The 14,390-nt window shown below is 41.5% G+C and overlaps 7 protein-coding genes across 8 annotated transcripts; 4 read left to right on the top strand and 3 right to left on the bottom strand.

Annotated features, from left to right (window-relative positions):
* The first annotated feature begins 120 nt into the window (after window positions 1-120).
* On the top strand, window positions 121-4,233 carry LOC109542467 (suppressor APC domain-containing protein 2). 2 transcript variants are annotated; one of them, XM_019911706.2, is made up of 9 exons: window positions 121-581; window positions 1,060-1,192; window positions 1,352-1,563; window positions 1,615-1,834; window positions 1,889-2,085; window positions 2,137-2,349; window positions 2,403-2,510; window positions 3,020-3,220; window positions 3,885-4,233. In XM_019911706.2, exons 2-9 carry the CDS (start codon window positions 1,075-1,077, stop codon window positions 4,005-4,007), a joined length of 1,392 nt encoding a protein of 463 aa, XP_019767265.1. In that variant the 5' UTR covers window positions 121-581; window positions 1,060-1,074; the 3' UTR covers window positions 4,008-4,233. The 2 variants fall into 2 exon arrangements, with proteins under 2 accessions (XP_019767265.1, XP_019767266.1); XM_019911707.2 differs by having other exon boundaries at window positions 123-581; window positions 1,379-1,563.
* On the bottom strand, window positions 4,225-5,349 carry LOC109542468 (probable palmitoyltransferase ZDHHC24). Its single transcript, XM_019911708.2, has one exon. It carries the CDS (start codon window positions 5,078-5,080, stop codon window positions 4,256-4,258), a length of 825 nt encoding a protein of 274 aa, XP_019767267.2. The 5' UTR covers window positions 5,081-5,349; the 3' UTR covers window positions 4,225-4,255.
* A 475-nt stretch (window positions 5,350-5,824) lies between these two features.
* On the top strand, window positions 5,825-7,047 carry LOC109542470 (dentin sialophosphoprotein). Its single transcript, XM_019911713.2, has 3 exons — window positions 5,825-5,924; window positions 5,984-6,139; window positions 6,197-7,047. Exons 1-3 carry the CDS (start codon window positions 5,916-5,918, stop codon window positions 6,947-6,949), a joined length of 918 nt encoding a protein of 305 aa, XP_019767272.2. The 5' UTR covers window positions 5,825-5,915; the 3' UTR covers window positions 6,950-7,047.
* Window positions 7,048-7,542: 495 nt separating this feature from the next.
* LOC125505344 (mitochondrial cardiolipin hydrolase-like) lies at window positions 7,543-8,435 on the top strand. The gene is made up of 2 exons (XM_048668995.1): window positions 7,543-7,980; window positions 8,088-8,435. Exons 1-2 carry the CDS (start codon window positions 7,563-7,565, stop codon window positions 8,375-8,377), a joined length of 708 nt encoding a protein of 235 aa, XP_048524952.1. The 5' UTR covers window positions 7,543-7,562; the 3' UTR covers window positions 8,378-8,435.
* On the bottom strand, window positions 8,426-11,401 carry LOC109542469 (cap-specific mRNA (nucleoside-2'-O-)-methyltransferase 2). Its single transcript, XM_019911711.2, has 3 exons — window positions 11,244-11,401; window positions 10,669-10,899; window positions 8,426-10,494 (listed from the first exon to the last, which is right to left on the bottom strand). Exon 3 carries the CDS (start codon window positions 10,290-10,292, stop codon window positions 8,433-8,435), a length of 1,860 nt encoding a protein of 619 aa, XP_019767270.2. The 5' UTR covers window positions 10,293-10,494; window positions 10,669-10,899; window positions 11,244-11,401; the 3' UTR covers window positions 8,426-8,432.
* Window positions 11,402-11,490: 89 nt separating this feature from the next.
* Window positions 11,491-12,557, top strand: LOC109542473 (MKI67 FHA domain-interacting nucleolar phosphoprotein-like). Its single transcript, XM_019911715.2, has 4 exons — window positions 11,491-11,685; window positions 11,746-11,877; window positions 11,949-12,231; window positions 12,286-12,557. Exons 1-4 carry the CDS (start codon window positions 11,614-11,616, stop codon window positions 12,522-12,524), a joined length of 726 nt encoding a protein of 241 aa, XP_019767274.2. The 5' UTR covers window positions 11,491-11,613; the 3' UTR covers window positions 12,525-12,557.
* A 542-nt stretch (window positions 12,558-13,099) lies between these two features.
* Window positions 13,100-14,390, bottom strand: LOC109542472 (pyrimidodiazepine synthase; the record flags this gene model as incomplete). The annotated part of the gene is given in 4 exon segments (XM_019911714.2): window positions 13,100-13,565; window positions 13,616-13,920; window positions 13,976-14,146; window positions 14,198-14,390. Coding segments are annotated over 4 exon segments (735 nt in total). The 3' UTR covers window positions 13,100-13,331.

The raw sequence follows: 14,390 nt of genomic DNA, 5'->3' as shown, positions 1-14,390 counted from the left end.
AAAATCGTTGAAACTAGTGAGTTCCTCGCAATTTTGCAACTTAAAAACACGAGCCGAAAAGCCCGAAAAACTCACCAGTTTCCAGCAGTTTTCGCGCTTTAACCCGTCGTCGAAAACAGGACGTTTTGCAAACGCAAGTGGTTTGTTGCATCCCCATCACCGCTTTTAGTGATAAATAAAATGCATTTTTAATCAAAAATTGACTACACCTGCCCTGTGGTACCTTAGCTGGTACCTGATTCAATCTGAAACGCTTTGGCTGATCTAAGAAGGCGAGAGTACCGCCGAAGAACCAAACGGTGAGCGGCCGCAGTCACAGCGGAATCATGATTCTTCGGTTAACGAACCTCGCACAACACGAAAACTGTTGTTTTGGCCGTTTTGTTTTCGAAAATTCGCGACACATTTCAACCGACTGAGCGCAGTGTAAAGGGCAGAAACTAGGAATAAACTGCCGAAAAAACCCGGATTAATTTCGCGTGCGTTCAACATTTTTGGTGAAAGTTTTGTGCGATTTGTGGACCTGCAAAGGTGGATTGAGAACCAGATTTTATGGATAAAGTGAGCTGTAGAACTACAACGTAAGTGCAATGGCAAAACAACTACTAAAAGAGGTTTGCAGTTAGAAAGTGCTTTCAGTTTGATATTGGCTTTGAATGCAACGAACAGGCTGTACGTGGGTTTTTCCATATAGGGCCAATTTGGCAATAAAACTGATTCTAAAAAAAAACAGTTTTTGCTGGGATTTTGCGGTTTATCGAACAACACCGGCTTGCTCATGGTTGCTGGCGAATTATCACTATTTGTGGAGATCACGGCTTAAAAAATCAAAGTCGACGGACAAAAAGACCATGACCAAGACTTAACAAAGCCTGTATTCAACGGCTTAAGCTCAAGAGAGTGCCATTTTACATGAATCACTACACATTCTTTTAAAGCTCGTCATTGTTCTACAGTTTTGTGCAAACTTTTTGTGCATTCACTACTAGTAAAATACTCGGTTTCACCGAAAAATCCAAGCTTAAACTAGCTGGGAAGATAAATTCTGAGGCTTTTCAGGTGTGAACTTCAGAAATGACCTCAACTTCTTCGACTTTGGACAGTCTGCCGAAGCAATTTGTGATCGCGATGCGTACCTTATTCGATATCATGGACGACAAGCAAACTGGCTTTGTCAATTTCGTCGATATAGGTTTGTACTACGCTGATATGACTAGAACTATATAATATTTTAACTCCCCACATCTAATCAGTGAGCATTATGTTATTTCAAGGATCATAGTCATCAAAGTAAACCTAACGATAACGCACTCTCTAGTTCCATCCATAAAAAATCGCATTTTCCATCCAGTTTCCTCAAATTCGCCTAAACTTGCAGAAGCCCGATGGCAAGATGACGATTCCAAAGGTTTACCGAAGGGAGTTTTAGAGAGTTTACGAAAAGTGACTCCGCCCAACGGCATGCTAAGTTTCGAGCGATTCTGTGCCGGTCTGAAAATTTGCCTGCTCAGAAACCAAGTGGAAAGACGGCCAGATGCCAGCCAGGGAAAAGTCCCCGATAAGGTATAGTGCGCAAACAGCCCCCAAACCGGAAAAACCATTCCAAACTTGCAGACGCCCCATGTGACAAATCGGCCGCCTTCGGCCCCCCTTTTGGACCTGGTGGACAACAGTCAAGCCCCCAAACACTCATGGGGCGCAAATAACACGGCAGCCATTCGGCCTAATAACGTGATTCCTCAGCAGAACGTTCAAAGAACGCTCAGCATGCCCCAGCTGAAAGACCCGGCAACTCAGAACGGGCAGGGGTTTGAAAAACTGCCCACCATGCCAGGTGAACATTAATTCCCCACTTTGCCGCCCAAGTGGATGAAATATTTCTTCCCAGGCAAACCCCCACTCTATGGCCCTCCGAAGCCTCCACGAACAGCCATTGGCATGGAACGCTCCAATGGAAATTGCGGCGGGAACATCGACAGGGCGGAGATACGAACGGCTTTAGCCAATTGGCAGATGGGGTTGCTGACTAACCAGGACCAAACGACCAAGGAGAGCAAAAGAATACCCAATGGAAGCACGCAACAGGTTCGTTTGATGGGCGGGTTTTTTCCATTGAAATAAACTCGCAATTTTCAGGGGTATACAGGCTTGCTTCGCCCCAGTCGAAGCTTAGGGGATGGCAAAGCGGCAGTACCCCTGGAGGCGCCACTTCAGGGCCCTTTGCCGATACAGGGAATTTACCAGAAAAAGCCCAACGCCAAACGGCGCGAGCCCCGAAGGCACACGTTGCAAAACGGCATTGACTACAACATGCTGAAGAAAATGAAGCAAATTGAGCAGGAAAAAGAGGCAAATCTTCAAAGTTCAAAGTGGGAGATTTTTTCAAAACGCCGATATTTCAGGTTCTAATGACCGGACTGAGTGCAGTGGAAAAAGCTCGCGATTGGTACTTGAAGCAAGTGGCGGGCGTCCAGGAAAAAATGAAGTATCTGGGAAGAATGGGCCATCTGGTAAGCTAAAAAGTGGTCGCACACAGCAAATAACCGGATTTCCGGCTCGCTCTGATCTTCAAAACCAGCGAGCGTAACTTGATTAAACACAAAATCGCCATAAATTAAAAAAAATATCGTGCGAACCAGTGCATTAAGTAATCGGTAACCGTAATGCAACGGAGCTTCGCACAATAACATGACTGGAATAACTGCCCATATTCCATTGTTGTTAGAATGAAGATATCGCGGTAGAAGGCAAATAAATATCAGGGGTCACCATCGCGGTGAATAGCGAATGAGCAGCGAGAACACACACAATTCTAGTAAAATACTGGTTTCATTCGACAAATATCTGGGTCAGTAGGTAATAGTCGGTTTTCACCGTGGAACATGACTGATCTTTGAAGAATTCTATCAACAATCCGACAGGCAAACTAGGGGCATAACTAACATTTTACGCGCATGCAATATTGCAAAACTTAGCACAAATCCCATTCAGCTGTGAACAGTTATTGAGTTTGTTCAAGGAAACTTGGTCTGAAGCGCAACAAGAACGCCTAGAACTCCAAAGGGCCCGAGTACTGGAAGTGAACAGGCACTTGGCTGCTCTCACCGAAAGTTGGGAACGAGGCGGTTTGCCGCTTCACATGAACTTAGCCGTCCATCATTATCCACCTCCGCAGGATTTAACCGACAGGTTGAAGCAGCAAAATCGAATGCTCAATGAGGTAACAAATCAATTTAAATTGTTCCTTCGCCATACTGTCAGTAATGGGTTTAAGGTGTTCTTTCACTTTTATATAATCAATTGACTTTCGAACGGACCGTTTTTTTTGCACCGCAAGTGTTCTCACTCGTTGTAAACCAACTCCCAATCGTTTTTTTTTCGTTGATCCATCATTCACCATTCCGTCATTATTCTTCACTTCGCGCATTCTTTTCAGCTAATCCCCTGATTCTAAGTAGCTTATTTTCTTCAGCATTATTGGGGAATATTCTCCCTTGTAATATTGAGTCAGTTGCAACATTTTGCGTGATTTTCACATTTCATTTTTTCTTCAAATCAAATCCTCTCACCAAAAGTTGTTCAGTTTTTTAATAGTTTAGGCAGTCGTTCGGTAGAATTTCTTCCTATCGGAGCAGTGTAAGCGTTCAAGCAAACCACTTCTGAAGATGCAAGCCACTCGTGCTTGCGAACGTCAGGAAGAAATTCTACCGAACGACGGCCTAAAAACGCGAAAAACCCATTGGTTTTCGGTTTGACTTCTAAACACATTTTCAGCAAAAAGTCACTCGAAATGTTGACAAGTTTTAAAACCCGGCAATTTCAGATTTTTATTTGATGACACATTTCTTGCTTCTTCTTCACTGTTAAAACACGATAAATTGCAGGAAATATCGAAGAAAAGCGACAAGATAGCAGCATTGGAGCGCGAAAAAGCCAGTCTAATCCAAGTTTTACAAATACGATCTCAACCAGCTAGGAGTAATGGAAATGAAGAAGTCGTTTTCTAGTACTAGATAATTAATGTAATTTTTGAAATGCGATTTTCCATTAAACCCTTAGAATGAAACTGTGCAAGCAAAGTGGTTTCATGAAACTCAATTAATCTGTAAAAATTGTGTTACCCAGTGCCATTTTACATATGTGAAACGAGAATCAGTCTATTTTCTTGTTATACTTTGGTACCTACAACTAAACCCTAAATTGTTAACGGATTAAATATAAATGTTTAAGTCGCTTGATTGGTTTATTGCACAATTTATTTGCCTTTGGTTGATAAGTTAGTTGTCCACACTGCACCATCACATGGCAATACACTGTCTATACAAGGACTTATCCAAACTAAGTACCATCTATTTCCTAAGGCGATTTTCAAATTGTTCATCTTTCCCTGATCATAAACGCTAACTTGCCTACCTCTCTCATGCGTTGTAAAACCGTTAAGTATCAAATTTAGGTGATAGTAGAGTAGCACTCCAGTAAACAAACAGCCTAAAATACCTACAATCACTAAAGAAAGCTGAAGCTGATACGAAGTCCACTTAACAAACAGCATGGTTAAAGGAAACACTATCTTCAGCAGGGACAAGTAGGAGTCGAACGTGATAAATTGATAAATATACTGTACATTATAAACTGTCGAATAAAGAATGGCGATAAAGACATAAAGAACAAACACCAAGAAAAACCTGTGATTGTAATGTCCAATACAGCAGCTGGTGAACATGCAATGATGATCCCGCTTCAAGATGCAAACGTTGCAAGTGGGGCAGTGATACGATCTTGCGGGCACAAACGTTTCGCAGACCGAGCAAAAATGCCAGTTCACCCCATCAGTAGGCAGCATTTTACCTGCGATGCTCGTATCGATTAGAACAATTGCCAGCAAATTCGAGCACAAATTGAACAGAATGAAGTGTCCCACGGCGAAATGGAAAAGATAGGCCAGGCCCCAAGGTGGATAAAAAGTGGGCAAAACGACATAGAGCTCGAAGTAGTAAATCACTGGAATTATCACTAGCAAAAAGGCGGTAACGCACGCATCCTTCCAACTCTTTGGATAGACATCCAGTCTGATGTTCATGTTGGGGAACAGCACTTTCAATAGAAAGAGTCACTTTTCTGATTGAATGAATGTTTACTTTGGAGTTTTGGGGTAGCAATGATTGAGGTTATGTGCGGTTTGACAATTATTTGACTAGTGACTAGAACAGACAGCGTCACGCGTGCCGCTATTTTCAACCAATATAAGCGCCTCACAATTTGAATATGACCGATTAAATTGTATTATTATTAATTTATGTACTTTTATTGGAGGACAATCGGGGCAAAAAACGGATATAATTTTTTGCTTTCAAACATTATTAGGTACATAATTTATTTTTTTTATAATTAAAATTTCTCAATTTAAAAACCCGCGTTTTGAGACAACCTTCCTAATACAAAATGTATCATTGAACGCAAATTATTTCATTATTCACTAATAGCGAGCAAAATTTAGCACCCATTTAGTCCGGTTGATGATATAAATGTATCCTTCTATTATGTATAGATCGCTAATTTGTCTTGAGTGGTTGGATATTTGCTAAGGTCAAGTTAGATTATTATGACTCACTAACCGAATCATTTCAACCACATCAAGGCAAAGCGCGAAATTTTCAAAACATTTTCATTTTGCCCAAGCTCAAAAATGAACGCGAAAAGACTATAAATGCGTCCTGCACCTGATAATTACAACTAATAATTTTTGCATTAAAAGCGGAAATTTTAACGAGCGAATTCTGATAACAACCACAGCAAATGATTAGTACATGGGCGATTATTCATCTGTTAATTAAAAACCTAAACATGTTTTCGAGCGTTTCATATAAAAGAGCCCATCGCCTGATCGATTTCAGTACACTGCTATTTATCTAACAATGGCCAAGGTAAAAAAGTCGATTTTCTGTTGCAATTTTCCCTGTATTGTCCTTATTGCGATTTTCAGATACAAATTACACTCGCGCTCGTGACGCTCTTGTACTTATCTGAAGCGCTCCCATTAGGAGACAGCTCAGAATCCTCATCAGAAGCTAGCCAAACTAGCTCAAGTAACTTAGGAGTGCACCCTCTATTAACTGGAACCTCTGAGTCAAGTGATACTGTGAGTAGCTTTGAGTTTAATCTGATTTACACACAGCAACTGGGTTTTTTATTACAGGAGGCTACTACTGAAGAAAACTCAACTGGGGGAGTTTTAATAGAGGAATCTTACATAGAAGTTCTTCTACCGGGATCTCCGCAAGTTAATGCCAGCGCCCTTGATGCGCTTTTAGATGCTTCGAGCCCTAACGCAACAAAATCCAAACGAAGCGCTCCCAACCAAGAACCTGAGGAACCAAGCCAAGCAAAAGCGTCTTCGACCATCAAGCCTGTTTTATACGCACAGCAAAGCCGCGCTGTAAGGGATGTTTCACTAAACAGAACAGGAATAGCAAATAACACAGGGGAAAATCAGGCAACCAATTCAAGCGTTCCAGCTGTGCTAATTCACCTTCCTCTGAGCCGAGCTAGCCGAGATACTTCCGCCAAGATTAACGCTCAAGCCAAAAAACCTGAAGCTGAAGCTTCAAAACCGGCTGTTCCTGCCGTCCAATACAAAACTCGACCGGCCAGAGACATTTCAGACGAAGAAGACGATTGTCCCAGTGAAGAAGATTCAAGCCCAGAAAGTGAGAGTACGGTGCAGAAAGTCCCTTACCCAGCAGGGCAGAGTGATGAACACCGTTCAAGTGAAGATTCATCGGAGGAAGAACCCGCCAAAGAAGCTGCTTCCACCGGAGAAGGTTCTCAACAGCAAAACCCCGATAGCAGATATGCCCGAGCCATTGCGGAAGAAACCGCCACTGAAACTGGTAGTACCGAAACAGTCGTATATATTACTCCAGAAGCAAAAAAGTTGCCAGTGAACTAAATAAGCATTGTTAAGTTGAGATTTATGAAGTAAATTTAAGGTTTCGCCTCTGTAGGTTGTACGATTTTCTATGCGTGAATTATACGGGCAAAATTATACTTTGAAATGCTTTCTGGGGCTTGGGGTTGGAGCCGCTTGCTAACAAAAATGTCAGCGGTACAGCGTTTTTGTGGTTAGTTTCCAAGTTGTGCTCTTCAAAGCTTGATATTCATAGCAATGCCAAAGATGCACAGTTTTCTTGAGAAAATTCGCGCCTTCTACTTTTAAGGCTGCTTTGGTACGGAATTGACGGTGTTTTACTTATTATAAGCAAATTGACCTTTCTGAGAAAATGAGCGACGGCCAATTCCGCTTTTTCAGTTCCCAAACGTAAACCTACCTTGTAACGGGAAAACTGATAGCGCCGTGAACGTGCAACTTTCAGAGTTTACTTCGAATTCACTTTACAGTGTTTTTTAAGAGCAAAAACACTCAACAATCACTTCACTGAACTTTTCTGACAAATCACTCGACAAAAACGTCAAATACCCCAACCACAGATCACAGAGTAACCTCTGTGATCTGTGCACTTAACCCACTTAACCTATAAACCTGACAATTTAAACAACAAAAAATGCCGCAAATTAACCGAAAATCTCTTTTAATAACTGGAGCCCTCCTGATCATTCCAATCTATCTATTCAAATATTACAGACAATTGAAACGGGACTATGAAGAAAAGCTGCTGTTCAGCAAAAGACACAACTGTGTAGTTACGTACCGACCAAGGAAGGGCTTTTTTGGATGGCCCCTGGATTGTGACAGCAAAAAGTGCAGCCCTAATAATGTAGAGGAACTGTATCAACCTCTATTGTACTTTATAAGGACGGCGCAACACTCGCTGGACGTCTGTGTAATGCATATTACCGTTAACTGTCTGGTTTCCGAGCTTGTTAAGGCCAAACGACGAGGAGTTCAGATACGGGCTTTACTGAATTTGCCGACCAATAAAGGTTGCATTCAACAACAAGTCAAAGTTCTAAATGATGAAGGTAAATAAGCGAATTAATTCTCTAGTCATACAGATAAAACACTGTCCTGATTTGCAATGGGGCGCTCTAAATCACACACTAATTGGGTAAAACACTTTCGCTTCCAGGTATAGAATGCCAATTTTTCGTATCGGCTTCTGCCGAGTTAGAGGCGATTATGCATCATAAATTTATGGTGAAAGATTACTGCGATGAAGGTGGCTATGTTTGTACTGGGTCGATGAATTTCTCCGTTTCATCCGTATTACACAACTATGAGTTTTTCGTATTCATGTCAACGCCTCAGGTGGTTGAAGCCTTTAAAAAGAACTTTGAAGAATGCTGGAAGAATGTGCGCATTGACAATGAGGGGCTGATAAATCGAACAATTCTAGACCAAGCTCAACTAGCCACTTAGGCGACAAAGTGTGTGTTCGTTCAGTTCAGGTATAATAAATCATCCAAGTTCCTATTTATATACTTTGGTTTATTGCAACAGACTTGGGCTTCGGGATGGAAAAGGTGTTATAAACGTTCAATATTGAGGGAATGAAACTTAAACCGATCGAAAATATGCTTGTATCAAAAAGGCCAATTATATCAGGAGTAAATGCTTGACTAGAATCAGCGCTGAAAGTGTTGTAAATATTTTCTACTCTGGAAAACGCGTCCTTTACAGAGTTTGCTTTGTCCGGTAGATTCTTGTAAAATAAACACCAGCCACCCTTAAAATAGACTGTTTCAAACGCACTGGCCAAAAGCCACCACAAACCTGCCAAAAGATGGGTATGTAACGGCACATTCAATAAAAGAACATGTTTTCCTGTACCTACAGCCGCTTTAAGAGCGTTAAACAGGCTCCTTTGGTACTCAAAGTAAACCTCCAAGTTAAAAGAACTTGCGTTAATTACCACCGTCGTCTGTTCCACTCGACTCAGCACTAAACTGTATAAAGTGGACTGGGTTTGGTTTCTAGTTGAAGAATAACGCAAGTTCTGTACTTGGTCTAAAGACGCGAACTTTGAATTGCGAACAACATCGATTCGCTTCCCAATGTATATGTTGATCGCGTCAAACATATCGGGAAAATCTTTGGTCGAAACTTGGCCAATCCTTTGCAAATCAACCAAATCCCGCTTATTCGATTGATGAATAAGCCGGCGACCTTTGGGAATAGGTTTCACCTGATACCTTCTCATGTAATAATGAGCAATGTTGATTTTTTCCAGCTTTAAGCTACGCTGATCCGATTCAAGGGGATTCTGATAATAGTAGATGTTGTCATTGATAATGTTAGTTTGCAGTTGCAGAAAAAAGTCTGAACAACTGCCAGTCAATTGAAGGAGAAAACTATCTGGGATATCACTTAAGGAAAACATCGCTTGGGTCTTGTTAAACCCCCCCTTTTTGTAAGGCAATACCAACTGATCCCATATGGGAGCGGATGGTAAAAGTTCAGTATACGTAAGACAAACTACGTAAAGTTCGGAGTTGCCGCTTTTCGAGGTGGCCGGTTTAAACAGGAAGGTTTGCTTAAAAACGCAACAAAGCAAATACAATAAGCAGACGGTGGATTTTTCAAACATGGTGAAAATTTTTAAAACGAACGAACCACCAGGGGCTAAACTGGCCAGAGCTGTGATTGTTTCGCAATAATGAAGGAATTCGACTAATCTCTCTTGTTCGCCGGGGTCGCTCATGCAATCTATGCTGCCATCGGCGGTTATCAAGTTAAGTTTGCCGTTGGAAGTGGATTTGTTAACGATATCGACATGGTTGTAATACTGGAGCAGATCGCCTGTTTGGTCAGCCCCAAAAAGCCACTGGGAGTGGGTGTGCTTGATTAGTTGGTCATCAGAAATCATTGCCGACGAAGAATTTTCTTCGTAATACGGATTTAATGTACTAGCCTGCCACTGCCAGTCAATCGTAGGATAATGCGAAGCCAGACGATGATTCAAAGCACTGATAAAGGCCCCCGGTGCTTCACAGAGATGAAGACTTTTAAAGCGTTCAACGCTATTGTCAATCAACGACGGAAATCTGCTGAGTATTTCGTAGAACTTACACCAAGCTTGAGTGAGTAGTTCCGCTTTGATTTTTGCCTTTAATCGCCCCAATACAAAACCGGCCAAAAAGCGGTTTTTCGTATGCGAATGCCAATCATGTAAATCAAACTGATTCAGTTGCCCTTTTACACTATTCAACTCGCGTTTCATCCCTTGTAGCTCTGGGATTTCGAAATGGGCCGCACTGAACGCATTATCGGGCAACTTCCAATCGGCGCTCTTTTCGAATTCAAACAGTTTGTTAAATTGCCCACAGCCCGACATGTTGAGTTGTTAACACAAAAACACACATATGAGCACTTTTACAACCACGCACTACTGAGAGTCTGCCTGTTACGTTAAAACAATGGTTGTCATTCAGTTGGTTGTTGTAACTGTGCACCGTTTTTCAAACTTTGTAGTTTGTACACACGAGAGGGAAGACTTTCATCTATGTAGCTGTAGAGAGTGTTCCATACGTGTGTATCTGTGAAATGAGGCAACATAATCAACAGTTATTTTAGTAGATTGTTCATGTATATACGCAAATGAGGAGAAGTGAGTATTAAGCGTATACGCAATAGTGGGAATGAATAGGGCACGGCAATCAATGACTTTTTGGGGCTTCTCTGACAACCTATCAGTTTCTTACTATGCTTACCATTCAAGTTGGGATTTCATGCTGCAAAAGACTCCCATTGATTAAACGGTCCGGTTGACACTTTTCTCTAATTGAACACAGAAATTTCTCTAATTTGACTCAACCGGCGTAAAGCCTGCGTCCCAAGCATCCATTTGTACGATGATACGAACATAGATAAATACGAGTAAATCTTTGACCTTGTTTACCACACTAGCTGACACTAACGCATATATCGTAACTGACTCCTTGCTTAAATGACATGAGCAAGTCAGTTTGAGGTTACGTTAATTAAAACAGACTTCTATCAGAGACAAGTACTTGTCTCTACTTCTATTCACAAAATATCCCCCCTGGGGGTATGTTCTGTTCACATTGGAACGAAAAAGCCCTCCTTTTTCGCCACAATATGAAAATAAACTCATGCAGTTTTTAGACAAAAAGCTTTCATGCAAAATTATCGGAAATTTTGAAGCACTTGTGCAATTACCCCCGATAATTATTCGCTTTTTGAATATTCGAGTTTGATTCCGAGCCCTAACACCTAATACCCATAGCTAATACCACAGACTACATACTATTTGCCTAATACATACCCGTTTTGGTAAATAGAAGTTTGTTTTGATTAATGTAACCTCAAACTGACTTGCGCATGTCATTTAAGCAAGGAGTCATCGCTCAGGATTTTTTTGCGTTAGTTTTTCTGTTGACAAATTTCTATCGAAATCCACAAAAGCAGATTTAAAAAATTTCGGTTGCTGCAAACGAACTGTTTTATGGGTGATCGGACTGTGACATTACTTGCAATCCACAGATCACAGAGTGATCCTCAGTTCAGAAGTGTTCTGTGGTGAACCTCTGTGATCTGTCAAGCCATCAATTCATAACCCCAAAGAATTGATTGTTTTCCAATTTTCGTTGACCCGCTAATACACGTGTTGGTTTTGTTTTGGGAGCCAATTCAATATGAAGAAAACAAAATCAACTACGTCGCCTATACCGAAGAAAGCAACAAAAACTGGGGCAAAGAATAAGCAGGTGAAGAAACATCTTCAAATACAATTTGAAACGTAGATTTGCAATGATTACTTCTTTCAGTCTCGAGCAACTTCAGATGCAGATATTGCTCAGCCTCAGGACGAGCAGAAATTACCCGAAACTATAGCTTTAGACCTAAACGCTCAGAAGAAAGTTTCCAAACAAACTGTTTCCATCAAGAAGCAGCTCAAGGTGAGTGACAAAGGAGCCCTTAAAAGGTGGCTTAAGTGGTTTAAATGCAATGCAATCATGTGTTATTACAGGCTGGTACCATAACGATTAAGGAGAGTCGCAAAATACTCCAGCAGAAAGCTGAAGAGCAAAGAGGACTGGTGTATATCGGACACATTCCCCATGGTTTCTACGAGGAGGAGATGAAGAAATATTTCAAGCAATTTGGCAAAGTGACCAACGTGAAGGTGTGCCGATCGCGAATCACTGGCAACAGCAAAGGCTTTGGATACATCGAGTTCAAAGACGCTGAAGTGGCCCAAATCGCCGCTGATACCATGAACAACTACCTAATGTTCAAGAAACGAATAGTCAGTAAGTATTAAAACGTAACGCGACCTGCTGATAGTAAGGGCTTGATTGGTTTAGCCGAGTATGTGCCCTATGAGAAGCGCCCCAAGGGACTCTTCCATGGTAAAAGCAGCACTAAGGAATACACATCCGTTCGAACGCGACGCGGGAAACAGAAATTCTCGCGGAACAAACAGTTGGATGAAGAAACCGCGCTAAAGAAAACGAAGGCAAGCGTGAAGAAGTTTGAGTCGAAAGTTAAGAAACTAGCGAGTTTAGGCATCAAATGCACTGTGGTCCCAGTCACGGCTAGTTAAGGGAGTTCTTGTTGATTAAAGTGGTTTATTCTATGCAGACTTTTTTCTAATCCTCATTCCCCTTTGGTCAAGTTAAGGTTAGTGGAAACAGGGTTTTTACTACTGGTTACGCTCATTAATTGGGTTTCACTTTAAGGAACAATTAGGGTTTTTTACCGTATTTTTTAGATGCTTATTTGTTATTTGCACTGGTTTGAGCAGCTTCAAAGACATTAAAACTGCCAAGTTAGGAATCTGGAATCGGGAGTGAAGAAGTTTTTGCCATTTAAAGGCAAGTATCGGTGAAAATTACCTTTTTTCTGCTTTAGCTCGTCATTCAGTGTCTGACTAAAGTTTATTTGCTTTTAGGGTTCGAGTGATATAAAACGAGAATGTCTAGATTAGGCAGCAAAAGATTGTTAATGATTGGCTGCATTACAACTCATCTAATGATCCAGAGGAAGGCGTCGGACGAATTGGTCTTTACTATCTGCCTTTGAAGCCAGAAATACAAGAACTTGCTCTCAAATGAAGTGATGGTGATGGTGAGTTTTCTAATTTGAAAAATGAAAATTTAATTCAAGAAGTACCAAAACTCAAACTGGAAACTTTGGAAGACAGATTAATTAAAATCTGGCTTCTTCAAAGCTTTTATTGGGTAACTGGCGAGCTCGGGTGCACTTTTCCATTATGCTTAAGAATTACTATCGCCTAAGTGAACACCGGGTTTGATTCGTGGCCTAAGCATTTAAGAATAATGTATTTAAAGCCTTAGCAGCGAAGATTTTTAGCTGGTAGAACTAGAAAAAATCAGCTCACGTAGTTCCTCTATGAAGTCAAAACTGAATCATAATCAGGCTCAACATTCTTCAGCTTGAATTGGGCAACTTTCCAAAACACTTCTGGACCATGATACAACTCGGCAGCCACTGGGTCTTCACGCATCGCCTTTCTCCATTTGCGCAACAAAGGGATTTGCCCATCTCCTAGAGACAGTTTCGCCCCTAATTTGATGGCGATGGCGCCCGCTCGTTCACCCCATGGCCACAGCGCGTAATCAATCTAAAAAAATTAAATTTAACTAGCGTTCAGTTGAACAATACTGTTAATACCATGTTTGGTTTATCGCCTCCAAACACTGTGGTTCCTCGGGTGGCCAATTCGTCCTCCAAAGGCTGCAACGCCTCAATAAGAGCCTTGACCCATTCCTCTGCTGACCTTTCCTCGCTGCCGAAAAGGCATTTTGAAAATACTGTGGTGGCTGGGCCGATTTTCTGGATAATTTCTTTGTCTTTGGCTTTCAATGCTGGCTCGGCTGGATACAAGGGGGTCTGCGGGTATTTTTCGTCCAGATAGTCGCCAATGTCCAGGCTTTCAACTATCACCTTGTCTCCATCGAGCAGCGCCGGCACTTTTCCTGAAATATAACCGATTGGTCAGGATTATCGGTAATTTTAATGCAAACTGTGCACCTTCTGGGTGTATTTTAAAATACCATTCCGGCTTCTGGATGAGATTGATATTGACTATATCATGCGGAATCCCCTTGGCTCTCAGCACCAGCCTGGATCTCTGAGCGTATGGGCAAAACTGCATGGAATAGAGGCGCAGGAGCCCTTCCTTTCTAGCGGGTTCTACTGACCCTGGAATTTTCGTTAGAAAATCGTCAACTTTTTGCTATTAAAAACAGTTACCTTTGGCCAAATGCTTGGAGGACATGATGTTGGGTATTTCTTCACTAGTCTCGTCTTTATCTACGATAACCGTTCCTGAAACGTGGAAGGAAAACGCCAAGGTTGTTAATTCAGTCACACTTTGGAGGTTAATTTGTTGTTAATTAATGGCTATGATTGAACAAGTTCCGGTTGTAGCAAAGTTTAGAGCACG

The sequence above is a fragment of the Dendroctonus ponderosae genome, unplaced genomic scaffold (genome assembly GCF_020466585.1).
Source record: "Dendroctonus ponderosae isolate FM_Combo_2020 unplaced genomic scaffold, Dpon_F_20191213v2 Dpon_F_20191213_8, whole genome shotgun sequence".
NCBI classification, from domain to species: Eukaryota; Metazoa; Arthropoda; class Insecta; order Coleoptera; family Curculionidae; genus Dendroctonus; species Dendroctonus ponderosae.
Note: the sequence above shows the minus strand (reverse complement) of the source record. Positions and strands in the feature narration are given on the sequence as shown.

Bases quoted from the DNA above. Each gene is read 5' to 3' on its own strand.
- LOC109542470 (XM_019911713.2), top strand. The intron at 6,140-6,196 runs GTGAGTAGCTTT...TTTTTATTACAG, and splicing joins CCTCTGAGTCAAGTGATACT to GAGGCTACTACTGAAGAAAA.
- LOC109542467 (XM_019911706.2), top strand. From the start codon at position 1,075: ATGACCTCAACTTCTTCGACTTTGGACAGTCTGCCGAAGCAATTTGTG. The intron at 1,564-1,614 runs GTATAGTGCGCA...CCAAACTTGCAG, and splicing joins AGGGAAAAGTCCCCGATAAG to ACGCCCCATGTGACAAATCG. The intron at 3,221-3,884 runs GTAACAAATCAA...GATAAATTGCAG, and splicing joins AAAATCGAATGCTCAATGAG to GAAATATCGAAGAAAAGCGA.
- LOC125505344 (XM_048668995.1), top strand. From the start codon at position 7,563: ATGCCGCAAATTAACCGAAAATCTCTTTTAATAACTGGAGCCCTCCTG. The intron at 7,981-8,087 runs GTAAATAAGCGA...TTTCGCTTCCAG, and splicing joins CAAAGTTCTAAATGATGAAG to GTATAGAATGCCAATTTTTC.
- LOC109542473 (XM_019911715.2), top strand. From the start codon at position 11,614: ATGAAGAAAACAAAATCAACTACGTCGCCTATACCGAAGAAAGCAACA. The intron at 11,686-11,745 runs GTGAAGAAACAT...TACTTCTTTCAG, and splicing joins CTGGGGCAAAGAATAAGCAG to TCTCGAGCAACTTCAGATGC. The intron at 12,232-12,285 runs GTAAGTATTAAA...TGATTGGTTTAG, and splicing joins GTTCAAGAAACGAATAGTCA to CCGAGTATGTGCCCTATGAG.
- LOC109542468 (XM_019911708.2), bottom strand. From the start codon at position 5,080: ATGAACATCAGACTGGATGTCTATCCAAAGAGTTGGAAGGATGCGTGC.
- LOC109542469 (XM_019911711.2), bottom strand. From the start codon at position 10,292: ATGTCGGGCTGTGGGCAATTTAACAAACTGTTTGAATTCGAAAAGAGC.